At 39.1% G+C, this 27,386-nt stretch overlaps 1 protein-coding gene across 1 annotated transcript in view; it reads left to right on the top strand.

The window, feature by feature from the left end:
• LOC138742348 (ephexin-1-like) overlaps nucleotides 1-27,386 on the top strand; it is a 73,793-nt gene that overhangs the window by 22,105 nt on the left and 24,302 nt on the right. The window contains 6 exon segments of the mRNA XM_069896647.1: nucleotides 2,170-2,317; nucleotides 10,646-11,002; nucleotides 18,015-18,109; nucleotides 22,239-22,516; nucleotides 24,086-24,246; nucleotides 26,772-26,924. Coding sequence (XP_069752748.1) covers nucleotides 2,170-2,317; nucleotides 10,646-11,002; nucleotides 18,015-18,109; nucleotides 22,239-22,516; nucleotides 24,086-24,246; nucleotides 26,772-26,924 — 1,192 coding nt within the window.

Below are 27,386 nucleotides of genomic sequence, written 5' to 3'. Positions count from 1 at the left end.
AATATTTACAACACGAGAGAAGCTGATTCCAGTCATTGAGATCTGTGCTGCCTATAATTACACCCAATTAACCTACAACCCCGTACATCTTGGAGGGTGGGCAGAAACCAGTGCACCTGGAAGAAGCCCACGTAGGTCATGAGGAGAATGCACAAACTGCTTACAGACAGTGCTAGATTTGAACCCAAGTCACTGGCACTGTAATCAATTAACTTAACAAAATGAATATCGATGGAATGTGGAAGGAAACCAGGGCAACTAGGAAAAATTCACGGGAGAATGTGAATTCACGGGAAAATTAAAATGGACCAACCGGAAGGATTACCCTGTATAGTTGAACCATGGTGCCGTTATCTGATTATCAGATTGTTGTTTGTGAGAGCTTGTTTTGCCCAAATCACTTTTCTTGTATCTTGTATAAATGGCTACACTTGAAAAACTATGTCATTGGCTCTGAAGCACCTTGAGATGCCCTGAAAAGGCAACATACTTGTTCTCTTGATGAATACTGGCATTCACTCCAGGACATTTTACCACACTTTTTAAGTGATTAAGATTGATGCTAAGTAATAGAAGTTCATTTTTATATGGCTCAGGCCAGCTTTAATTGATGCCAACCATTCACATTGTTGACCCCTGCTGAAGTGTATCACCAACCAATAGCATAGTGAGCAGTGCTAATTAGCACACTACATTAAATTGCCGTGCTTTTTGCATCAGATGCCACATACGTTAACTCTACATCTGACTCAACCACCCATCTTCAGAGCTATTAAATTTGGGGCCTCCCCTGAAGCAATAAAATAAGACTTTTTTTTTGTTCCAACACGTACAATATTGAGAATAAAAAGCAAGGTGTGACCTGGTGAGTGCAGCCAGCATTTTCTTGATTTAAGACAGTGATGAGACCGGATATGGAGAAAGCAACAGAAACGAGGATTTCTAAATTCAATATGTACAGAGACTAATGATGAACGGCGGTGAGTATATAGGGGAGGCTGGAGCAATCTTCAATAGAATGGAGGTGTAAGCACGACATTAGAGGAGGAAAAAAACAGCAAAAGGGGAAGCAGAATCAAGGAACAACAAGATTGGCATGGATGCAGTTAATTAGGAAGGTTCCACAGAATTGAATGAGCTTCTTAAATAGGGCACAAGATGTCTGAGGGATAATAATGTGAACATTTGTTTTTCAATGTATTAGTTAAAATTTAAAATACAAATGAACAATTGAATTTTTTAACAGATTAACATTTTATCATATTTTGGTGGATTTTAGATTTTCATTATTACAAGTTGATCAATTGTAGAAGAGACTTTCATGAAGGATTTAACAAGGGCTGCTTTATTATCAGATGGAAACTTCTGATAATATTATCTCAGGGTCATTTATACAATGTACAGCATGAGAAGCTAACACTGGTGTGTGCATAGTGATGCAGGCTTGCAGTTGTTGAGTAGGTTGAACATGATTTATATGGTAGATAGCTGCTGGCTTGACCTGGTCTTAAACATCAGGTTCTTTTGTACTGTAAGTATAAAAGCACCAGTTCATTCCATGTATGTACAACAATTAATATTGCATCAGAGTTACAAAATGAAGACTTTTGACGAGGCTGAAGGGCTAGAGTAAATTCAGAATTTTGAGTCTTCGTAGATTTTCTGAGCCTGAATTTTGAGGTCACCAACCCGACGATTGAAGGTCAATTCTGAGACAAAACTGGATTTATTCAATCCGTTTGAATGGTCTTTTCTGTCGCCATTGTCACTGTCTCCAAATTAAGTACTAGGGTTCAAGGTTAGGCCGAATAAGTATGATTTGATAGGCTCAACACATTAATTTAAAACAGGTTTACTTGTTCAGTATTCAATAAAATTGCATATAGGTTGCCTGCTAATATTCTGTTGGTGTTTTGCTCATAAATTACAAAATACAAGAAACAGTCAAAATCTATAAAAATACAAAATCATAAAATAGATTTCTCATTCAGACTGAGTTTAAAAAAAAATCACTTTACAGAGTTCTCAATACTCCTAATGTGAATGCCCTGATGGAAATGGAAATTATAAGATTACAGAAAACTAATTATCTGTTTTTTAACTTAATTGTGTGGCAATGTAGCAAGCTATCTTGAAAATGGATTTTTTTCTGGGTTTCTGTTTGATTAGATCACTGCATGAAGAATGAAGGGCTACAGGAAAGACCAATTCATCTAGGAAGCATACTCAAACCCTCCCGTTCATTGCCTTGCTGGAAAATTCCCACAAACATTCCACAGCATATGCAAACGTCACCATTATTCAGCAACAACCTTGGGTAAGGACAGAGGTAAACAGTTCCTTTTGAATTGTGTGCAGTGAAAGTGAAGGGAATGAACACAAATTATAGGCTGTAAACACACTGAAATGCTGAAGAACTCAGTCGGTCTTTTCAGCATCTATAGGAGACAAAGATATGTTGCTGATGGTTCGGGCCTGAGCCCTTCCTCAAGGAAAAATCAAAAAAGGCAGAAGCAAAATATAACAGTAAGTCTCAGAATTCAAACAATGGGGGAGGAATCCAGACCAACAAAAGGAGTTAATTGAATATGATAGGGGACTAAATGAATTTATCATGTCTGTGTGAAAGGAGACAGGGAAAGGAGAGGTGACAGGGGAAGAAGGGGTGGGGGTGTTTTAATGAAAGCCAGAGAAGTCAATATTAATTCCATCCAGTTGCAGGGTGCTCATTTGGAAGATGACATGGTGTTCCTCCAATTTACGGTTGGTTTCAATCTGGCAGTGCATGAGACCACGAGTAAGGGCATGAGATGGAGAATTGAAATGGGTGACCACTGGGAGATCCAAGCTATTGTGGTGGACAGAGCTGAGGTGCTGAACAAAGTGATCTCCCAGTCTGTGTCCAGTCTTTTCGATGTAAAGGAGACCACTACAAGAGCACCGGGTGCAGTAGATGACCCCCGCGGATTCACAAGTGAAAGGTTGCTTCTCTTGGAATGACTGTTTGGGCCCCCGAATGGTGGTGAGGGACGAGGCGTGGGTGCAAGTGGAGCATATTCTGAAGTCACAGGGGTTGGTCCCAAGGGGATGATTGGTGGGGAGGGAGGAGATGGAGCAGTTCCTGCAGAAGGTGGAGAGGAGATGGAAATATATGTCTAGTGGTGGGATAACGTAGTAGGTGGCGGAAATGGCAAAGGAGGATATGTTGGATGTGGAGGCTGGTGGAGTAGTAGGTGAGGACAAGGGGAATCCTGACCTTATTGCATGTGGTGGCAAAGGGGGCCAGGGCAAATGTGCAGAAAGGATAGTATGAATTTCACCATGATTCCATGAGAGGCTTGTCATAATCTTGATGTGAATGTGGAAATAATAAAATGAGATTAATGTAGGATTAATGTAAATAGATATTGGATTGCATGGCCTCACGGTTCAAAGGGCCCATTTCTATGTTGTAATACCATGATTTTAACTGTGTGTTAACTCTGTCAAATGTTGTACAAATGTGCATGCTGAAGTCATAGACTACTGGTAGGATTAAAACGATCCCAGTGGTTCCATGGTAAGCTTTGCAATAATGTAATGTGTACAGTTTCTCACAATGTTTGAATAAATGTGCATGATTGAATTGCACTGGTCTATTCCTGCAGTTAAGATCTCCTCAACCTGAGAAGGGTGTTACTTGAACTGAGGCAAAAAAACAAACTAATTCCAAGTAGCAGAAAGATTTTGGTTATAATGAGCTCTAAATCTATTTGAAATAAAAACAAAAAAAAAATGCTGGAAATAATCACAAATCAGTTGGCATCTGTGGAGAATGAAACAGAGGGAAAGTTTTAGAATAATGGCCTTTCATCTCAAGGACCTAAAACTGCCTTCCAGAATCTGTAGATTTAAATGTTTTGAGCTTGTCATGGTGAATTAAATTCAAATAAAATTAGAAGATACTGGAAAATCCAGCAGTTTAGGCATCACCTGTGGAGGGAGAAGCTGAGTTGATGTTTGAATCCCTTCTGTTTCACATTTCAGTGACAGCAGAATTGGTTAAGGAATGAATCTTCTTTCACTTTTTCGTGAACATGATATTCCATCCCCTCTTGAACCCTAGCATGCTCGTCAGAGTGTCATTCAATTTAGTTCCCACATCTTGTGATCTCTCTCGAATGGGATTGTAATTGATTTGGGACTGGGCACAATAATTCTCCATAGACCCATACCTGTATAGCAAATGCATGCAGAATGCACGGCCCAGAAGTAAACCATTCAGCCCAACCTTCCACTCGATGTTCAGTCGAATTTTTTAGCATTCTTTCTCATGCATCCCTTTCTCTGTTCCCTCTCCCTCGTTTAAATATCTAGTTCCCACTTAAATGCATATGTACTATTCACCTCCCAGGATGCATCTATATTGTCAGATTACTTACAGTTTCTAGTTTTACATTAATGAATTTAATTTTGCTCTTATCCACCACCCTTATTTCTCCCCAAGATAAGGAAATCTTGCAATTATTATATCGTTCTTTTAATTGTGTTTCTGCAACATTTCCCGTGCTCTATATTCTTTTTAGAATATGCCAACCAGAACTGTTCCCAGTGATCAAAGTTTGATTCAAGTTTACCAGAATTTCTAGGCTTTCAATGTATCAAGTATTCCAGACTTGTTTTTTTTTGTTCCTTTTAGTCTAACTAAAAGTAGTTATATGTGTTTGATTGCTTTGTCTGTAAACTTTATTTGTATTCCTATTTCCAAGTTAAATGCATCTGCCTTTTTCTGATTAAAATATCATAATTTGCATTTAAATGTATTTATAATTATGTGCCCATGTTCTAGGTTTAGAAATTCTTTTTTAAGCGTTCTCCTTGACGGGAACACTCTGTTTTCCTATTTGATGATGAGAGTTTGCTACAATATGTTGAAGATGCACCACAAGTTCCAGATCCAGATTTGACGTCAGCCCATCTCTTGTTTCAGGCTGCACCATTCACCCATTGTTCCCAAAGCTCAAGTGACATGCAAAGTCAGGGTTTCCCCTTTAACCAATTCAGCGACAAACATATCGGCCACATTGAACATCAGTTTGAAGAACAAAACAAAATTCTATTTTTGAGAGCCCAGCATAAGGACTCAGCTCACAAAACTAGAATGATCTTTTTAAAAAAAAGTAGATGCATTGTTAAAAATAAATAAATTCTTCACATCCTTACTGATATTAGATAATGGGTATAGCTTTGCAACATTAGATCTCACTGATGTATGGAGTTTTAAAAGATGTTCAATACTGACATTATTTTAAAACACTTCAGAAATCTCTCTTCGTGGTGCAAAAATTGTAAATTGCAATTTTGTAGTATTGTTATTCACTTCCATTATCCAATATACTTTACATTCTGCTATGTTACTTTTATCAGAGGTCATTCATGATCCAAATACACAAAGACTTGCTAAGAGCTAAGAATGAAGGAAACAGTATATGCAGGAAGGACCACTTCTAAGAGCTCCTTAATCAATATTGTACCTTTGACGTGAATGTCCTTAACTTCACTCGCCTACGTGCTCTCTGCTCCAATCTTGAACCCTGCTCTACAAGGGGTTGAAAAGGCTTATCCCACTGGTGAGAAAAAAAAAGGTGATTGAAGGAGACAAAATCTCTGTAGGTTGGAGAGATGCTTCTGTCTTGCCTGTGTCCACATCTTCCTCATCTGAGGTGAATAATGACCTTAGGGATTTTCACTGACCTGAGGGATGTTCCTTTTGCCTTCCTCAAGAATTCTTTTCCAACGCCTGATCTCTCTGTGGCCAAAGATTTCATCCAATAATTGGAGTATGGATTCTTTCCATCAGGGGTCATATTGGACCTGACTGTCATCACAGGACAAATCAGAGAAAAATATATGGAGCAGCACTAACTTCTTTCTTAACCTCACAGTGTTACCAAAAGGGCAGATGGAAGATCCTGCTCCTATTTGGCTACCTTCAAAAATTTGTCATTATCCTCTGTCTGCTCCACAATAACATACAAGCCTTGCTCTACCACATTGTAAATGCCACTTTTTCTCTTGCTCAATGGTAACTATGAATATTTATTTACCATCTATCTTTTGTATGTATTATCGCTTCTTAATCAAATGTATATTATTGTATTTGTTTTTTTGACAAAGTACATGTTCATCTGCAGCAAGTAAAAATTGCAGTGCATATGTACATTAGCATCTTCCAGCTCATCCCATCAGTAAAAAGATATAGAAGTAACAGAGCCAGTACCAACAGGCTGAGTAACAGCTTCTTCCCGCAGGCAGTGAGACTGCTGAACGACTGTGAAAACAACTCTCCATGACTCTGATTTATTAATAACATTTATTTTAATAAATGTACATATGTACTCTGATAACGTATCATTTGTCTTTATGTGTGTATTGTCTGTACATTTGTTTTGCACTGTGGATTGGAGAACGTTGTTTCATTGGGTTCTACTGATTCAATCGGACGGCAAATAAACATGAACTTGAAAGTATGTGACAGTAAACTCATTATCATTATCATCGACCCAATCCCAAGACCACAAGGGCAGAATAAAGTAGGAAAAGGAGTAGGCCAAGCCTACCCTGCTATTTGATATGGTCAAGGCTGATCTATGCTGATATAACTCTACTGTCTATTTTCCTATAACCTTCAGTTCCCTGTTCTTTCAAAAATTTATCTAGCTTCACTTTAAATGTATCTAATGATCTGACCTCCTCAACCCTCAGGAGCAAAGAATTCCAAAAATTCATTACTCTCTGCAAAAATAAATTTCTATGCATATCAGTTTTTAATGACTATCCTCTCATCTTCTTATGACATCTTCCACATCTTGACATTTACCCTGTCAAGCCCTCTCCAAATTTTCTGTGACTAAAGCCAGTTCATATTAATGGCAAACTTCAAATTTTAATGCCTCCAACTGAGAGCCAAGATAACATTATCATCAGTTGTGAGCCACAGAATATAGTTGGTGCTTTTATATATGTACAATCCAAAGTCAAACTCTAACCATTACTTCCTTTATTAAAGCATATCATTAAATGGGCTGTAAATCCTCCACTAACCTGCTCCTGGTGACACACTTTCCCCTGCCTCTGACAAGTTGGGATTCTAGATCCATGATGAAATCCTGGTGAACTTACCATATATCAGCAAAGCAAATATTAAATACAAAATCACAGGTTCCACCCCACCTCTTGGACCAACACAGCCTTTGACTCCCTGAGAATAAGAGTGTTCAAAGACTAAACAACAAACCAGGAGAAAGCTTTCTGTCTACTGAGCAGCAGTAAATCGATCACTTGTAAAATACAAAAGTCTGCAGGCACTGTGGTTGAAGTAAAAACACAAAGCTGGAGAAACTCAGAGTTTCTCCAGCTTTGTGTTTTTACAATCTAGCACTTACATTAAGGATATTGCTGAAGTAACACTGGTGGCACCTCTTCATGCTTTGTCTGCCTTCTGGAGGTTGTTGCTTATCTCCAAAGCACATGAAGAGGTGCCACCAGAGTTACTTCAGCAATATCCTGCAAATTTACTGGTCAGACTGGTAAAGTCAGCATCAGGGCTCTGTTTAGGATAAGCTTGGCTCCGTAAGTGAGCCACAATGTCAATGTGCATGGTGGAGGACAAGAGGAAACAGCAGAAGAACACACAATCATTTAACTTACTTGCCAGCAATCCACAGCTTGTTCCACTTACCCACACAGGGTAGAATCTGCAGGTCACACATTGGATTCTTCAACCTCTGAATACAATATGAGTGAAAGTAGGCCATTCTCAATCCTCTCTGAGAAGAATGGAAGGTGCCTTCATTTTGTTATCTGGCAACCATTCATGAGGACACACCAGGCAATGGGTCCTCAAAGCGCAACCTACATTTGTCAGACTGCAAATACATGCTGCCCAAGAAATTAAAGCAGATCATCTTGAGGAACTTAAATGCTGATGCTTTAAATGGCCAGTTTCTCTGTTGTAAATTCCACATAATAATTTAAACAAAGAGTGCACTCTGTTACTACAGCAACTCTTACTTTAGCACCAGGAAAAAAAAAAATTCCTTTTCAGAACACCTTGAAATGTTTTTTTCCCAGTTAAGTACTTCTGAAACACAATCATTATTGTATCATAGGAAAACATAAGCCAGTTTTCATACAGAATCTCCCACAAACAACTGATCATCAAACAATATCAAGCATATATCTTGATAAAGGGCTGAAACTCTAAACGAAGATTTTGTATCTTTATATTTCCTTTATAAAGTGAACTGTTTGACCTAAGTTTCTCTAGTATTGTGTTTTTACTTCAATCATGGTGTCTGCAGACAGTTGTTTTATTCCCACAAACCATAATTTGATAACCTGAACAATAATATTGTATATACTGTCACGATAAAGCTCAATAAGGGCTATAAATCACAACTGCTCACAAATTGGTGTCTGTCACTGGAACTTTTGAGTCCACTGAAGACCAGAGAGGACCTTGACACTCATGGTATGGATGACACCTTCAATAGAGCAGCTCTGGCCTGGATTGGCAGCATCCATTTTTGCACCTAATTATACAGAAAGGGAATTTCCTGAGTTGAGTATTGAAAAAACAAGTAAAGCGGCTAGATTTGTTTGACATTGATAGTTGTTCTGGGGTAGGGTAATTTGTATAAACACAGTCCACTAAGATCCGAAAGGCATTGTACCCAATGCCAACCAACCCCTCCCCTTCCCTTTAAAAATCTAGATTTACAAGTATAAAATTAGCTTGTAATGAATCAGGTCTTGCCTAAAGATTGATCAGAGATTCACAGAAAAACAATAACCAAGGGTTCACAACAATGCCTCCTGATGATTCACATTGCAACTCATCAGTTTGCAAGCAGCTGTTGTATTTATTTAATTTGGGAAGGAATGCAAGAGTCACACAGCTTAGAAGTAGGTGCCTCATGGGAAATCTGGGAATTGCAATGATTCTGTTATTTCATTTACATATTTATAAGGTTACCCTGGAGAGTCCTGATACCCAGAGTTCTGAATGAGTGTTTACATTGAACAGGCGAGGATCTTGCAATGAAGAGTAAGAGTACAGGCCAGTGCATGGCATTCAGCTTGATTCTGTACAGGCTGGGTCCATTCCGCAGCCATGTGCCTACAGTGTCTGCCATTTGGAAACATTTAAAACTTTTGACATCTGGCTAAGATGGGGAAAAGCCCTCCGCTTTGTAGGTTGGTTCCCTCAGCTGTCCCATTTGCCCCTCCAGATTTACCAAGTGATAGCATTGGCTTCATGCAAGACCTTGCTTCTGCTCAGATATTTCCTGGGATGATTTAAGCAGTTTCTCTCCACAGATTCATGCTGGTGTGGCAATGCTGAGTAAGTGAGAATCTCACTGTACTTTAGTAGTGAGTGCAGGCAGCTTGGCACTGTGGCATATTTGGGGTTGATATTTGACTTAACACAGATCCATCTGGACATGGGTGAATCTAGTTTACCAGTAGATGGGAGCACGAATAGGAGTGATCATTGAGAAAGTACAGGGATGAACCTGGCTTAACGTAAGTGTGGGACTGGCTTGAAGTTCTCAAACATGTGTCACAGTGAGGAGGGAAAAGGAGGTGAAAATCAAAAGAGGTTTAATTCCATTCCTTTGGTCAATTTGTTATCTTCCGGCCATTCTTCTGTATCTGCATGTTGTCTGGTAGTTTATCAAAAAGGCCACTCTGTAAAAATCACTTTGCAGTATTGGCTTTTATTGTATTTTTGGCCGTCAGGATGCTTACAGCCTGAACTATGGGTGACTTCACAATCAGTATAAGCAAGGCGACATCAGTGCTGCTGGACAGGCTCAGATTTGTCTTACACAAAAGTGCTGGAGAAACTCAGCAGGTCAGTACTGCCTTTTACTTCTGATGGATGCTGTGTGACCTGCTCAGTTTTTCCGGCTCTTTTGTTCAATGCAATAGACCCCAGCATCTGAAGATTTTTATATTTACTTCAGCGTTTCACTGCATTATTATCAATGTTATGTCTGATAATATTAATTGATTTAGGTGTTGACAGCCAATCAGCAATCAGATTTCTCAATGGGAAACCTTCTCACTTGACCATTTGATAATCAAGGAGAAAATATGTCAATGCTGGTCTTCAACCTAAATGTTGAGAATAATATTCTAAAGCTGTTAATAATTGTACTATCAATAACTCTGGAGATGGTGAGTGATCTTGTATTAAAGTTGTGTGATTTTAAAAATATACTTTTAGTTCTATATTTTAATTTTTTTAAAATTTAGACATACAGCCTGGTTAAAACCCCTTCTGGCCATGCTGCCCAATTACACCCAACTAATCTACAACCCCCAAACCTTTTGAAGGGTGGGAGGAAACCAGAACACCCAAAGGAAACTTATGCAGAGACGGGAAGAACTACAAACTCCTTACAGACAGCACCAGGTCGAATCTGAGTTGCTGGTGTTATAACAGTGTTGAGCTAACCGTGCCATCCAACTTCCCCAAATGCAAATAAAAATTTGCATACATTTAAAGAATAATCACACTCATTTTATATTTTGTTTAAATTACAAACATGTTTCAGTAGTTCGTGGCATAAAGAACCTAACGTTCTTTTTGGTTTAGGTCATCAGTACCAAAGAACCCTGGACTTATGGACTGGAGTAGTGGTGACACAAAAATGTTGCCCCATTGTTATGGACCTTTGTCAGTTATGGGACTAAATGAAATGCAAAAGGAAAATCGGTCACAAAGATGCAGTGACTCCCAAAGTTGTCAGTTGGCATCAAACACTGAAAATCTTCTAAAAAAAGAAATCAGTTCAATTTCAACTCAGAGTAAAGTTACTTGCACAGAGACTCTAACCAATCACTTTGGCTCCTGCACTCTTGGAGAAGCTCAACAGTTAAGTCAGTCCCTTGAAGAAAGAAGCTTCAAAATAACTTCACCGGGAAATGTTCAAGAGCAAGATATTTCAAGCAGGTAAGATATATATTTGAGAATAAATAAATAGAATGTAAGTATAGAACAACTGTCTAATGTCTTTCCTCCCTAAGTACCTATATTCATATTCAGCCAGACATCATAAGCTTTAAGAGTAAATGCATTAAGGCATATTTAATGCAATTTCTATTGGGCAGGGAACCCTAACATAGAGTTAAAAATTAATTTTAAAACATCACATTTCAACACTATTTTTTCCTAAACAAGATTATTTCGCTTGAAGTCCATAAATCCCACTCTGAAATACAAAATGATTTTAACCCTAAATCTGGCCAGTGATTTTCCTTCACTGATTTCAATGAATAAAATTTGCATTTTTCTGTTTTAAGTCTCAAATAGAAATAAATAAAATGGTACTTTAGTGAACATTATCATTTTATCCCAAGGAGCTAAAGGTTGATTTTAAATCTTAAGAATATGCACTTGCAGGAAAGGCTGGCTCAGAATTAATGACTTAGAAAAGGGAAAACGCAAGTCAAATTGCAATGTAAATTGCACTCCTGATGGCCGAATCAGCACTCCTCTCTGCCTGCCTTCTTTGCTCTGCTAATTTTGACATGCAGAAATGAAAGGTGATCCCATCATCCAATAATAGTGCGATTGTAACATGATACTGAACAGAACTCAACAAAGTTCTGACGCCATATTTCAGAAATTCCTATACTCCCTTTTTCTATGTCCCATTTTAGTGAGATTTGTTTTTCTTCTCCACATCTTCGAATCAAAAACGGAATATTTGTTTTAATAATTATGCCGCCCTTCAAACATAAGTGATTCCTCCCCCAACCCGTCTCCCTTCCGTCCCCACCACAGCTTTGAAGTAGAATCTCATATAAGGCACATTATAAGGGAAGAAGTCCAGGAATCTAGAAGAACTGCAGTGATGTTTTAGGGGCGTCCTTTTGAGTTCATAACTGATGTAAGTGGAAAAAGTGGGTTATTTCCCATTGATCCATAGTAAATCTGTCAAAATGGAGTTTTAATTTGATAGTCAGAAAAGTTTTCAATTTTTCAGAATTGGCGTCTCCAATTTATTGAGTCAAATTTTGATGTCAAGATAATGGTGTGGTGGCATTATTCACCATTATCAATGCACAAAAGACTCAGCAACTCCAGTGAGTAACAGACATTTAAAGCAGCAAATAACCCAAGGTTGTTGTGAGCTTCTCTGCTCTACCTTCAATGTTGCAAAAATTGCATTTCTATTTTGCTGTTCTCACATATTAAATGTGTGAAGTTGCTATATTTATTCAGTAGAAAAAGACTAAACTCACCAAAGAAATTTAAATCATGTCATTACACGCGTAAGTATATTTTTAATCACTTGATAATTGCTCATTATTTTCTAATCAACCTTTCAGAAACTGAAAATTAACTTGTACGAAGTGTGGAGTCACAGCCTTTCAGCTTTTAGTTATCAATTTGAAAACATGATTTATTTGGGGGGGGGGGGGGGTTTGATTAATTAATTGTTTCCCAGTTGTTTTTCTGATTTGACTTAACCTTCTCGACCTTGTAATTTTTATTTTTCAATTCTTTAATTTAACTGTTTAAGGAGATGTACAAGTTGGCAATCGGATGGATTAGCAAATAGTTTTTGTGTGTAATTGTACCTCAAAGTGATTTTGGTCCAGCTTAAAGAAAGCTAACAATAATTTTTAGCTGAACTCATGTCCATTGGAAAACTGAACTGAATGGTAGCCCAACGGATGGTTTCACAGTGCCAGGCACTACCAATGATTTCACTGATTATGTGACAAAGTAGATTTTTGAACAATCATACAAAACAAATAGACCCTCACACTGAAATCCCAATTCAAGAACAAGATTCAAGATTCAATTTGTTGTCATAGTGATAAAACAGTATCATATTACATGAAATTTCTTTTTACCTGACAGCTTCGCCAACGGCAGGAATTGCCTAAGCACCTCTTTCAGTCTTTACAGTCAGACTTACAGCCAGAGAGAGAGAAGCAAAAGAAAGGCCCCCCACCCCCACAATCACCGAGTGTCCATAGATTCAACTCCAGCGCTTCAGCAGCCACACAGAGTCCAGTCCAAACCATTGGCAATCCAAGCTCTAGATCCAGACCTCCAACACCAGTCAGTGACCCTCCAGCTCCCTCTGCATCTCCTCGCATCCCTGTTCCGATACCTGGTACCCCTCCAGCTAGTTCGAGCCAGTCTCTAGCAGTCCACAGCCCGGTGTGAGTCTCCCAATGGCATTCTCCAGCAGTCCACCACTTCCACGGGTTCCTTGCCTCGAGTCACCAGCAGCCCACCGCATGCACTGGTCCCTCAGTGGCAGAGCCCCCTCACTGGTTCTTCGCCGTGGTCCCCACAAGGTCATCTCCTCTGCTTCTCCCTCTCAGACAATGCGTGATCTTCTCACACCCTCTGGTCCTCTGCCGATTAATAGGCACTGCCATCTTGGGCACAGACCCACGGTCACGGGACTTCAACAAAAACCACCGTTGGCTCCCTCAAAGCCCGTGCAGAGATGACGGCAGTCAATTGGGCGGCCGGACCTCGTGGGAGCACTGCATCTCCACACCCTTGCTCTCGGCAGGTCCGCACCAGTGACAGTGCTGCCGCTACAGCAGCTCTGGCAGTGTCACCATCTTAGAATAATTAGAATCTAATGAATTAATTCATCACAAATGAGAAGATCTCCATTCTGACAATGAGTTAGTCACCAAATTATTTTCAAAGCTGATACCTATTACAATCTATTTTCAAGGATCTTTCCTTGCTCCTAAACTGTTTGCAGGTTTTATATTCCATGTACTTCAGTACATCAATCTTTGCCTCCTTGGTCATTCTGCATATCACAATGGCTTGGGACTACTCACAGCACGGGACCTCAAAAGGGCAGTAGTTTGCTTGGGTAGCATCCGCCCTGAATGACAATCACTATGTCTGTTCTCCCCTGCAGTTTGTCCCATTTCCATAGTACTCTTTCATGCAGCTTCCCTATGGCTGCTGTGGGGTTGTGTCCTTCAAGGTGTATTGGTCTATATGCTGTGCATTGTTCAGCAAAGACACGGGAAGCATTCACTTCCTGTCTTTCTGCAACTGAAATTGTAATCCTCTCCATCACCAAAATCACAGTCATTTTAGGGAAAGGAATCAAAGAATGCATCTGAAATAAGTGTGGCTCATGTTCTAGGTGGCAATCACTTAGTTTGTTCTTTCAAGTTACATATCTCCCCCATTTTCTTACTCCACTGTTGATCCATTCAAATTTTCAACAATATTTTGGGCAAGAATCTTTCCATCTAAAGGATGCAACAAGTCTAGCTGATGACATTCACTATAAGATAGAATGCTGTAAAATTTATGTGAAAGTGGGCAATAGGTGTCTGTAGCTGTTCATGGAAAACAGTTGATCCATGGACATACGACCCAGATACCGTCAGAATAATGGATAGATGAAGTAAATTGTACACATAATATCCAACTTGCCAAGTTTTTAACAGATGTACCTCTGGAGCAATAAGAACATAAGAATGTAAGAAATAGGAGCAAGAGTGGGCCATCTAGCCCGTTAAGCCTGTCCTGCTATTCAATGAGATCATGGCTGATCTGATGGTAGGCACAACTTCACCTACCTGCTTTTTCCTCATATCCCTTAAGTAAAAATCTATCCAACCTTGTCTGAAACATATTTACTGAGGGAGCCTCTACTGCTTCAACAGGCAGCGAATTCTACAGATTTATCAACCTTTGGGAAAATTAGTTCCTCCTCATTTCTGTCCTGAATCTACTACCCTGAACCTTGAGGCTATGTCACCTTGTTCTGTTCTCCACACCAATGGAAACAGCTTAGTTATTTCTATATTATCTATGTCTTTCATAACTTTATATGTTTATATAAGATCTCCACTCATTCTTCTAAATTCCAGTGAGTACAGTCCAAGGTGAGTCAATCTCTTCTCAGGCTAACCCCTGCATCTCTGGAATCAACCTGGTGAACCTCCTCTGCACTGACTCCAAAGCCAGTACATTCTTCCTCAATTAGGGAGACGAGAACTGCATGTAATAATCCAGATGTGGTCTCACCAGTACATTGTACAGTTGCAGCATAACCTCCTGAAATTCAATCCTTCTAGCAATAAAGGCCAACATTCCACTTGCCTTCTTAATAGCCTGCTGCATCTGCAAGCAAACATTTTGTGATCTATGCACATGGACTCCCAAGTCCTCTGCAGAGCAGCATGCTGAAATTGCTAGCCATTTAAATAATACTCTTTTATTTTTTTTTAAATTTTTTTATTTTTCACACCATAAATCACATTAGCCATGATATACACTTTTTCTTTTTCACACATATACAGTGACTTTTAAATAATACTCTAATCTTCCATTTTTCCTTGCAAAGTCGAGAACCTCACATTTCCAAACATTGTACTCCATTTGCCAGCCCTTGCCCACTCACTTAACCTATCTATATCTTTCTGCAAACTCTCTGTATCTGCACAAATTATTTTTTTTCACTAATTTAAGTGTCATCAGCAAATTTAGATGCTCACTCTCTCCCCTCTTCTAGATTATTCGCAAAGTGTTGTGGGCCCAGCCCCGACCCCTGCAGCACACCACACACCACTGATAGCCAACTAGAAAACATCTCTGTATCTCAACTCTCTGCTTTCTATTGGTTAACCAATCCTCTATCCATGCTAATATATCACCCCCAACTCTATGTATGCATCCTTATCTTCTGTATGTCTTTTATGTGGCACCTTATCAAATGTCTTCTAGAAATCCAGGTAAACGATGCCCATCTGCTTCTCTCTATCCACTGTGCTCATTATATCCTCAAATAACTCCACTATAATTGTCAGACAGGACCTGCCTTTGTGAATCTATGCTGTCCATTGGATCTATCTTATTCCAGATGCCTCAATATTTCTTCTTTAATGATAGTTGAAAGCACTTTCCCAACTGCAGATGTATAACTAACTGGCCAAGAGTTCCCTTTCTTTTGACTGCATCCTTTTTTGAAGTGACATGACATTTGCCATGTTCCAATCCACCAGGTCCTGCCAAAAGTCCAGAGAACTTTCGTAAATTAGCACCGAAGCCTCAACTATAACTTCTGCCATTTCTTTCAGTACTCCGGGATGCATTCCATCAGGACCAAGGGCCATATCTATCTTTAGACACTCACATTTCACGAGTACTACCTCTTTAGTGGTAGCTATTATATCTAAGTCCTCACCTCCCATCACATCCATAACATCTGTCACTGGCATGTTCAACGTGACCTCCACTGTAAATACTGACACAAAATAGTCATTCGAAGCTTCAGCCATTTCCTCATTATCTAATATCAACTCTCCCTTCTCATCTTCAAAGAGTCCACTTTATGTGCTTTATTTAATTATAAAAAGGTTTACTGTCCATTTTTATATTTTGTACAAATCTTTTTTTCATAGTCTACCTTTGCTTTCTTTATTTCTCATTTTGTGGTTCTTTGCTGCTTCTTAAAGTTTTTCCAATCTTCTAGTTTCCCACTGCTTTGTACACAAGTGCTTTTAGTTTGATGTCTTCCTTTATTTCCTCAGTTATCCAAGGCTGGCTGTCCCCATTCTTACTTTTAACTAGATCATACTTTTGTTCAACAGCTTTAAAAACCTCTGAAAATCTTCCACTCTTCCCCAACTGACCCTCCATATAGCCTGGTCTACTCTTCCCTCATCCCCTTGTACTTTCCCTTCTTTAGGCATAACATGCTGGTTTTAGAACTGAATCATACTGTGATCACTCTTTCCAAGAGGATGCCTAACTACAAGATCGCTAATTTTACCAGTCTCATTGCACAGGACCAGATCCAAGAAAACATGTTCTCTTGTCAGTTCAGTAACATGGTGTTTAAAATCTTCTATGAAGTCCCCATCAAGATTGTCTTGACCAACCTGATTCACCCAGTCTAGGTGCATGTTAAAGTCCCCCATAATGACTGCTGTTCCATTCTTACATGCCTCTGATATTTCTTGGTTTATTGCCTATATGATATGCCGCTGTACTATTATTATTAGGTGGTTTGTAGACAACTCTCATGAGTGATTTTTTTTCCCCCTTTACTATTCCTTTCTCTACCCAAATAACCATATAACCATATAACCATTTGGATTAAACATTTTGCTCCTTAGATCTTACATCATCTCTCACTATTGTCCTGTTCTCATCCTTAACTAAGAATGCTACCCCACCTCCCTTACCTTCTTGCCTGCCATTCCATTTTACCTGATGTCCTTGGATATTTAATTCCCAATCCTCTCTACCATGCAACCATGTTTCTGTAATGTCCACTAAATCATACCCCTTTGTACTGATTTGTGCCACAATTTCACTGACCTTGTTTCAAATACTACAGAAATTCAGATAAAGTGCGCTTCTACCCATTGTGCTTTTTAAATCTGGTAATTTGCCTCCCTTGCAGTTGGCTTTTATTCACTCTACAATTGCTTCTCTGTTTTAACATTTGCTTTTATTTATCCACACTCTTCTCTTTTACTTTTACAGTGCACAGTAATGCAATTCACCAGGACGTTTCAGAAGAAGCCTATCCCCCTTTGAACAGTTTGCTCCTTCCCCAAAGCTGGAGCCAGTTTCCTATAAATTGGAGCCCACTTCTCCCACACCAATCCTTGAGCCGTGCATTTAACTCTCTAATCTTCTGGACAATGAGAAATATCACACAAATCTCATTCATTCCTTAGCATCTTATATAATGGATTCAGATTGTTTACTTCTTTGTGTGTGCAAGCTGTCTGGGAGAGGTCACTGCACAGTTGAAAAAGCCACAGGGAGCAAGCGTTTGGAAAATGTGGTGGTGTCACAAGACAGGTGAAAGGAAAAGAAAGATGTCACGTATTAAAGGGTAGAACTGCAGGTGCAGTTAAATGTAGTGAGGGAAGGAAATTAATATTTTGCTATCTGTCTATTTCTGTGTGACTCACTATTATCTCTTCCTGTGCCATTTTAGATTTCTTGATGCAAGCTCACAACAAAATGGAAATTCGACGGCAAATGCTTCCATATCCAGGTTCAAGAATGTTTGGCATTTCATTGAAAACATAGGTACGATACCATGAATGAACAATGTCTTGGACTATTTCAAGCTATTTCTTCTAATGCAATTGAAAGAGACTTTTCCATTAGCTTTCACCCTCAGATGGAAACATTCAGGATTTTGAGTAAACTTAAACATTCAATTTGTATCCCCCCACCTTCTGTTGACTTTATAATGCACACACTTGAAACCTTGGCTGTTTGTTTAGGGGAGTGACTGAACCAGACAATGTGTGGGAGGTGAATTAACAATAGTAAGTAGTTATTAGCACTTGGTGCTTCAGAAGGCTAAATTTCAGTTGTGAGTATTCTTAAGTTCTTCTGCATTAGTAGGCTTGATAATTATACCAATCCAACTAGGAGCCAAATTTTGACTCAAATCTTCAATTATCTCAACGGAAACATGCCCCACCCCACTGACTCGGAACCAGTTACCTGCTCCATTGTTTATTTGCAGCTGATTTGGTCCTACTCCAGCACAGGCATGTGTAGAAATTATTTAGCAATGAGACAAGTCTGTATCAACTCCACATATAAATACTGTAGATATGTGATTACTGCAAATAGCGCAACTATAGACTGTTTGATAGTTTGTGGTTTTATAATCAACTCTGTATGGGGCTTATCATTTGTAATTGTCATTTCCTGAGAAAACCTTCCATTGTGAGGCTGGACTGTTTTTTCCAGATCACCCTCTGGGTAGAATATATGGATATCTTGGATACAAGAATCAAGGTTCTTCCCTCAGCACCACAGTTGGCAGCTCCTTGGTTGCTGGATTTGGTGGTTTTCCACTTGCCACCATCACACACTGCTGCAGACTTTAGTCAAGGGTCGCTCCCTCAGCTTTCATCTCTCCTCAGATATTGATACACTCTGCACCATCTGCCCACAGTTGGGAGTTTGGTTTTGGGAGCTATGACATGCTCACGCACTGACAAAGCTGTCAGCATTCTGTTTGGAAGACCACGCCAAGTTCCCCCAAATCTTGAGCATGGCTGGGGCTGTGAGGCTCTTACTACATGGTGATATGTCATGGAACAACTGGTTACTAATAGTGAGAGATTTATTTACCTCTGTGGCAAATAGATGTATACCAGATTACTATGGTTACTGTCCTATGACTCTTAGCATCTGTGAGAGCAAAGTAGCAGTTTCCTCAAAGAAATTATTTTCTGCTTCAGGGCCTCAGAAGAAACTGTAAACAAAAGCCTGTCCCACGACCTGTTAGGACCAATGTGAATTGAAGGTTTCCAATTCAGACCATTTATGAAGAATTAACTTATGTCAATTAGCTCATTCCCTATTCTATAACCCCACCACCACACCACCTGCCTCATCATAACACCTTTACCTGATTCCCCTCTGCCTCCCCATCATTCACCAACTCTACCTCTCCCTGGAGCTGGAATGCTGATGCTGGACAGGTAGGCCTTGCAATAATGGACCTGCACATCTCAGTGTGTCCTTTGTGTCCCCAATGCTCTGAGTCTATGCCGCCCAGTTTACTTCCAATTAACCTACACGTCCAGTACATTTCGAATGCCGGGAACCCAGGGAAAACCCATGCAGATTCAGGAAGAAGGTACAAACTCCTTACAGGAAGTGCGGGATTTGAACCCTGGTCCCGATTGCTGGGGCTGTAAAGGCGTTGCACTAACTGCTATTGCCAACTATGTCACCCTGGTCCTGGTCTGAACCGTGATCCTGGTCTCATCATTCCCACAAACTAACTGCATGGCAGCTGTTTTCACTGTAAATTAGTAACATAAAGTTGAACTTGCATAATATTTTATTCAAAAATAAAAAAGCTGACATTCCTTAAAGTTTTTTTTAGCCTATATAGGGCACACTGAATATCTTTTACCATGCCATTCTGTGTAAGCAATTAAACTTTTGCTCCTTACATTTCCAACAGTTGCATAATCTAATTGTTTCAACATTCTAAGTCACACCCACAAAGCAACTTGTTGTTTCATTCATGTCATATCAGAGTAATAAAGGACAGCAGTGATGGAAGGATGCCAATTTGGGTTGGGCATGTTCCAGACATCGTTACACAGCACCATTTGATTGCAGTTATAAAATAAGGCAACATGGAGTTAATGCAGGGCATTATGATCAGAGTTGATGAGAGAGAGTCTTAGTGGTGTTTCAGAACTTGGGAGAACCATGGATTTTCCAGACATATATAAAGTTCTCAGACCATATCTAAGTATGTATGAAAATTCTACATGATTTTCCTCCCAGATTTCTTGCAGTGTGATTTAGGTTACATTTCAAGGAATACAATGGGAATCTGGAAAAGTGGGTAATCCTAGTTTAGTCCATCTCAGCCAAGAAGCCCATGACCTAGGCTCTTGAAGGGACCTCCCGCTAGAGATCTTTGTAGCTGGCAATATTCAAATGGGGTTAGCAGATGGTAAAACAGCATGAATAATTGTCTAACTTGTGGCACATCTGGTGTGTGTGATTTACGCCATGTGTGGGGATAGTGACTAGATCAGAGGGAATGCCAGCTTTCCTGACCCTCACTCAGAAACAACCCAAGCATTCTTAATTAGGGAAGGGAAGTTGCCTCCCTAAAAATATGAGCACAATTTAAGAAATGTTCTGATGGGAGTTTGGCTTTGAGCGGGGCCCAGTAACTCTATTGTTTGTTCTTCATCAATTTCTCCCTAGCGGTCTTACCAATGCTTCCCAGGCTAAAGGGATCAAAACCTTTGACCTTTCCATGGCCTTATCATTTAGACTGATTCCTTTGCCACTTTTCCAATCAGAGGCTTCTCTCCAAATATCCTCCTGCAAGGGTAACTCTGAAACAAGGTGGCTCTTTTCCTGGAGTTTTCCCACATTTCAAAGTTAACTGCTTCATCTCTGACCCTTTCCCAAGTGTACACTGTGCCTAAAGTAACACCTGAGCAATGTCAGTGGCTCACATTTTTCCAGGCCAGATTTTCTTGATTGTACTGTCGGGGTACAGAGTTCAAAACAGGTGGAGCTTGAAGAGTTGAAGCCTTTCTCTTGAGGTGTTGCCATCTCCTAATTTTACTTTTAATTGGGTTTTGTTGGACTTTTATTTCTATCCATAGATCCATAGAATGCTACAGCACCAAAAGCAGGCTATTCAGCCTTTCTCTTTTATTTGCTACCCAATGACATAAATCATGTGGATTAAAGCAGCAAATGGTTAGTCTATTAGTCAAGACTCCAGAGACTGAGACAATATCTTCTCAGGCATGAGCTTGCGTTCCACCACCCCCCCCCCCCTCCCAAGATAGTTGTGAGAATGAAAATTCAAATCATTAAATAAATCTGGAACAAAGAGCTGTTGCCACCATGAAACTATTGGATTGTTGTAAAAACTAATTCATTTATCTAATATTCTTCAAGGAAGAAAATCACTGTTCTTACCTGGTTTGACTTGACTTGTAGCTGTGATTATCTGAAATGGCTTTACAAGCAAAAGTCAGCCAGGCCAGGAAATACCAATAGTGGGAAATCAATTTTCTCCACTTGCCAGCAAAGCCCATGTCTGTGAATGAATAAAAGAAACTCAGCTGTAAGCGTGAATAGATAATCTGCTTTTGGCCATAAACAAGAGAACTTGGAACCACACATAAATGGCCTAAATTATTCTGTTTTATTTCTCTTTCCTGTGGGAACTATCTTAGGAGCCATTTATTCAATTTCTTGATGGCAAAGGTTAACTGATGACTAGGGACTCATATTAAGATCAGAAGCTTGATCCACATTGTGCATCATTCTGAATAGGTTTCTGTGCTTCAATGTAATCTTCACTGGGTCTTTGAAGTACAGGAGAGTGCAGTCTTTGAAAACTATCAGATTTCTATCGATAAATATATTGCTACTGAATACTTCAGTCTCTTTTATGTTGGGATAAGGATCAAGATATTAATTCAATCACAAGCCAACTCTATTCATCCTGAATTGTTCATTATAACCATCCATAGATAAAGTGAATTAATAATCTAGACCGTGGACTTTATCTGCTGTTTCCCTTGACCCAATAGTCAGAGGTTCTAGTCAAATATTAAGCTTAATATTTGAATGCCCGGTCAATCTGTGGGATCAAATATTTCTAAAAAAATTAAGATACTAACTTGTTTTATCCTAGAACTTCTGTATCAGGAATACCGGGAAAAGAGTACATATCAAGAAATTGAGACAAGGCGGATGCAGGATTGCTCTGAAAAGAACAAGACAGAGTTTGCAAATGAAGCCAAGCCTCTGGAAGTAAAAACAGACTCCAGTATTCCTGCTGAAGTGCCATTACAATCTAAGTTCAGCCAGAGCACGAATAACCTGGGCATGAAATTATGGCAGAACACAGAGAAAGTCAGAAATAGCACTGTGTTAAGTACTCTCAGTCGCAAGGAAATTAAACTCCAGGAGGTAAGAGCTACAAGTAAAAATAAGGCCTGACAGTACTTTCACATATCAGTGTTTTATTCATTCCATAAACCTGTTGATTCTTCCTCAAAATGCTTCCATTGGTTTTATTGCTTTAATTTCACAAAATTACAAAACCCAGTGAATAATATTAGATGTATGAAATACTACTTCTTTTGGACAGCAAAATCAGGTTCCACTGGGATCACTATAAATCTCATAAATCACATAGAAAGTATTGGAAACAACACAGGAAAGGCAAGTTTTAAAAAATTTTCTTAATTGAACAATAACCCAGGATTCTTCCATACATGACTTCTGCCTCCAAAAGGTCAAGAATGGCAGGCACCTGGAAACATCGTCCCCATGCACTGTACATCACCCTGACTTGGAAACATTGGGTCCAAATCCTGGATCTCCTGGCCTGGGACCACCATGGAACAATCTTCACCAATGATCCAATGGGCCTTCCCAAGGGTAATACATCCTGAAAAAGTGGCAAATGAAAGTTACAATCCAGGTGGTGATTGGAGTGCCTTGAATTAACTATCCAATGTGATCCTTCAACCTATTCCAAATTTGTCTTGGAATAAATTCAATAAGATGAATTTTAAAGTGAGATCTGGGCTATTTTCAATTTTTTGCAATATTCCATGCATTCACTACTAACATTACACTTATTTCAAAATTCAAGAAAACTTTATTTACTGTCATTAAAATATTTTTAATTTTGTTTGAGTACCGTGATAGAAAAGTTTATTAGCTAACAAAAAATGGTGTTCAATTTGCTTTGAAATTGAGATCCCTTTCTTGTAAGAATTTTCAAATTAAGTTGTAAATGAAAACAACAGATGTTCCTTCACAATGGTAGTAAAGAGAAATAATTAAAATAATTATCTCCAATAGAATATAGCATTGTAACTAGAGAATGTTAAACCTGCCCTGATTCTAGAGGTTAGATAGATAATGATGTTTTTGTTTAAATAGATGAATAAAAGTCACGATACAAAAACAGTAACAACAAATGAGTTAAATGTCAAATAATCTTATAATCTAATGGTTCTTCAGCACATTGAATTCTTGCTAATAGTTTGGAAATTCTCAGCCAAGATGTGCGTCATATATGGAAATGTGAACAATGGCATGAAAGGGAACTCAGAATAAAGACTGAGAAGTAAATTAGAATAAAAAAAGGGGGATATTTCCAAATGTGGGTGGTGTGGAGAAGTGTTTTTTTTTCTCTCCAGATAACAAGAGGAAGAGGTAGGGGCACTGCCTCCCTGTGACATATGATATGAACTGCATCAATTTTCCACTGTACATATGATGGCAGGTACACAGCTGCTCCAGAGTAGGGTGAATGATAAAATGAAAGTACATACCAATTGCATTCATCAGTTTGCAGATGAACAATCAATATGCAATCTTATGTCTTTAAAAAAAAGATATTTGTATGAAAAATGCAGCAGTTGAAAGAAGAAAACCTTTAAGAAAGTGTTAACATTTTTCATGATTGTAAATAATTTAAGACCACATAAACTTAATTGTATCACTCAACCCCATTTTCTTCAGGCAATGTTTGAGCTTGTCACATCTGAAGCCTCTTATTTCAAAAGTCTGGAGATATTGGTTTTCCATTTCATGAAATCGGAACAACTCAGTGAGATACTCAGTCCCATTGAGAAACATCATATTTTCTCCAACATCCTTGATATCAAAGCAACTAGTGAAAGGTAAGTGAGCAACACAGTCTTCTAAATCTGACTTACCAAAATGTCTCATTGATTTCATTTTAAGGAATTTTTTTCATCATAAACTGAATCATATTTTGACCAGTCAATACCATTTAACATCACATCTGAGAGTTAACACCTGATATATTTTGAGGTAACTCAAGGATATATCTATGTTCTGGTTAATATCAGTTTACCTGTCTCCAGATTGAAAGAGATTATCTGTGTCTTAAGTTATTATTTTGGGGTATTGCTGTGCACTGATTGTCTTCAGCATCTCGGAAATAATATAATTAGTGTGAGGTAAACTTGTGAAGGAAGTTATATAAGAGTCATTTGAGAATAATAGTTTCAAGGTTAGATTACAGGTTTTGTGATGCATTGAACAGGGCACCTGATCTGAAAATCTAGGTTCAAATCCTACCACAACAGCTGGGAAATTAAACCTGTTTAATGAAGGAAGTGGTGCATGGGGACTGTGAGTGTTCAATATTGATATTAGAATCCAGGGCTGGTTGCCATTTATAGTCTTCTGTCAGCTGAAGACTCAATACTTATCTATACTGAACTCTACTTGGGAAAAAGTACTAAGAAAAGCAAGGGCACGGAATGTACTCTGGTAAATCATTGGACAATTTATGACATTAAGGAAATCATTTGGCCCTTTATGGGTGTGCTAAAATATTCTCTTCAGGTCACTGTTCTACAAGGGCAACCATTACTTAGGAAATTTGATGAAGGTTTCTGCCTCCACCACACATTTGGGTAGTGAGCTCCAGATCCCTACTACCACTTGGGTGAAGAATATTTCTCTCATTTTCCCTCTGATACTTCAAGCAATGATTGTGGCCTTTGGAAGTTTATCAACTGAGCAACAGGATATCACCACAGGAATTAATCAGAATTGTGTTCTCAGCCCAACCATCTTCCATCATAACATTAGATCTGGGGATGAATGCAGGTAATCACCCAATGTTCAATTCCACTCCTCAATGAATAAAGCAGACTAGGCAAATCTCCCATGTTGTGCCAATGGTGGAGGAACTAAGCAACTGGATTGATTAGTGAGACACTAACCAAACAAGCCACCTTGTTCTGGATAATGTTGAGCTACTCAAGTTCTGATGGAACCTCATTGTGGTGCAGATAAACGTTTACACTTGACTGGAGGGAGAACAAACACTTTTATTATCTTACAACGCAGGTAGGGTTCATGAACAGGCTTCAGGAGGGTTCTGAGTTTAGGAGGGAAACCAGGGTTATATACGGGCCCTGGGAGAGGAGCCAGGAGGCGGGACCAGTCGTCAGTACAGCACACTTCTGGTGAATCCCAATTCACTACACTCATGTACCTAGGCAAGTGGAGATTATTATTAGAACACTTCTGCATTGTGTATTCTGGAAAGGAATCAGAAGTGGAGCCATTCATTGTAGGAAGGGGATATGGTAACCCAGTGCTGATGTTTCAGGAGCACAGAAGCCTAGATTATTGAATCAGAGCTATGCCAGCTGAGGAATTTAAATTCAATTAGAAACAATTTGTAATAAAATATGTCATGTCTGTGCCCATGAAACTCCAGGATTGTCATAAAATACAAACTAGAGTCTGTCAGGTCCAGAAATCTGCCATTTACACACAATCTGACCATGTGAGTCACCAAACCAACCATAGGATTGACATTGCTGGATAGTTGTCAGATAGTTGCATTGAACGTTTGATGAGAGGTAGGTGGTTCTGAAGCAGAAGTTGAAAGCATGACTGAAGGTGGTTGCAAACACTTTAGTCTTATCTTTGGACTTGATGTGCTGGGGTCCACCTTTGAGGATGAGAAAGTCCTTAGCATCTCCTCTTGACAACAACTTAGTGACTAGTTAAGGCAAGTAGTGAAGAGCTCATGTTCAATCCATTGGTTGTGGAAGTATTTAGTTCTGTCTGCAGCATGCTGCTCTCAGTGCACTCCAGATACTCACCAAAGCTCCTTCAATCGCACTGCCCAAACCTGCAATCCTGGCTTCCTGGAAATAACGCACATAATGTTTTGGAATACTGCCTCCTGTAAGTTTCCTGTTATGTCGCACATTATCCTGGTTTGGAAATGTATTTCATTCATCATTGCTGGGTTGAAATCCTGAAACTTCTTGCCCAAAACTAGTCTTTTTTCTAGACAGGCTGAGGCAGTTCAAGAAGGACTGAGGGAATGGCAATAAATGATTTCCTTGCCAGGATCTCTCACAGGAAAATAAATGAATGTCAAATAAATTCTTAATACAAAGAGAGATCATTCGCTTATCTTCTAGCTATTTAAATTTTACCTTGTTCTTTCCATGTTGAGCTCTCCTTGAAAGCTCTCCTGACTATAGGAATTCCCACTCACAGTTCTAACAATATATAATGTGATAACAAAGTCTAACAGCAAGTACCTGAATATATGCCAATACCCAATTTCACAATCTTTAGCAGTACATATTGCTAGATTTTTTAATGGTCGGCAAATATTACAAGATAGATTAATTATTACTTTCAGATTCTTTCAAGACCTGAGGAACCGTGTGGAAGAAGATGTTGTTATCTCAGATGTCTGTGATATTGTCTATGAACACACGGTTGGTTACTTTCATGTCTACATCCCATACGTCACAAACCAGACCTATCAGGAGGCTGCCTACCGACGATCAATGTATGTTTCACTTATGGTTCTGTGTATGTTTGTGTGTGTGTGTGTGTGTGTGTGTGTGTGTGTGTGTGTGTGTGTGAGTGAGAGAGAGAGAGAGACTAACTGCACTCTCAAACCTTAATATAACAGTAGCATCCCACCCATAGTAAATTTCAGCAAACAAGCCTGAATTTCAAAGCTTTTTTTTCTCAACACAGTTGGTCAGTCAGCATCTGGGGACAGGAGATAATGATTCAGTTCTCATGACTCTTCACTGGAGCTCATTTTCTTGAACAATCATAAGACACAAGAACATAGGAGAGGGTCACCAGCTTCTCAAAGCAGCCATGCCATTCATTATCTTTGCTGATTTAAGCTGGCCTCATCCCTCTTCTGTGCCATTCCCATAACCTTCTATTTCTGAATCTTTCACGTTTATCTATCTCCACCTTAAATATATCTAATGATCTTGAGTTATGATGCATT

The sequence above is a fragment of the Narcine bancroftii genome, chromosome 9 (genome assembly GCF_036971445.1).
Source record: "Narcine bancroftii isolate sNarBan1 chromosome 9, sNarBan1.hap1, whole genome shotgun sequence".
Lineage (NCBI taxonomy): Eukaryota > Metazoa > Chordata > Chondrichthyes > Torpediniformes > Narcinidae > Narcine > Narcine bancroftii.
The sequence above is the reverse complement of the archived record's forward strand: the minus strand, read 5'-3'. Positions and strand labels throughout refer to the sequence as shown.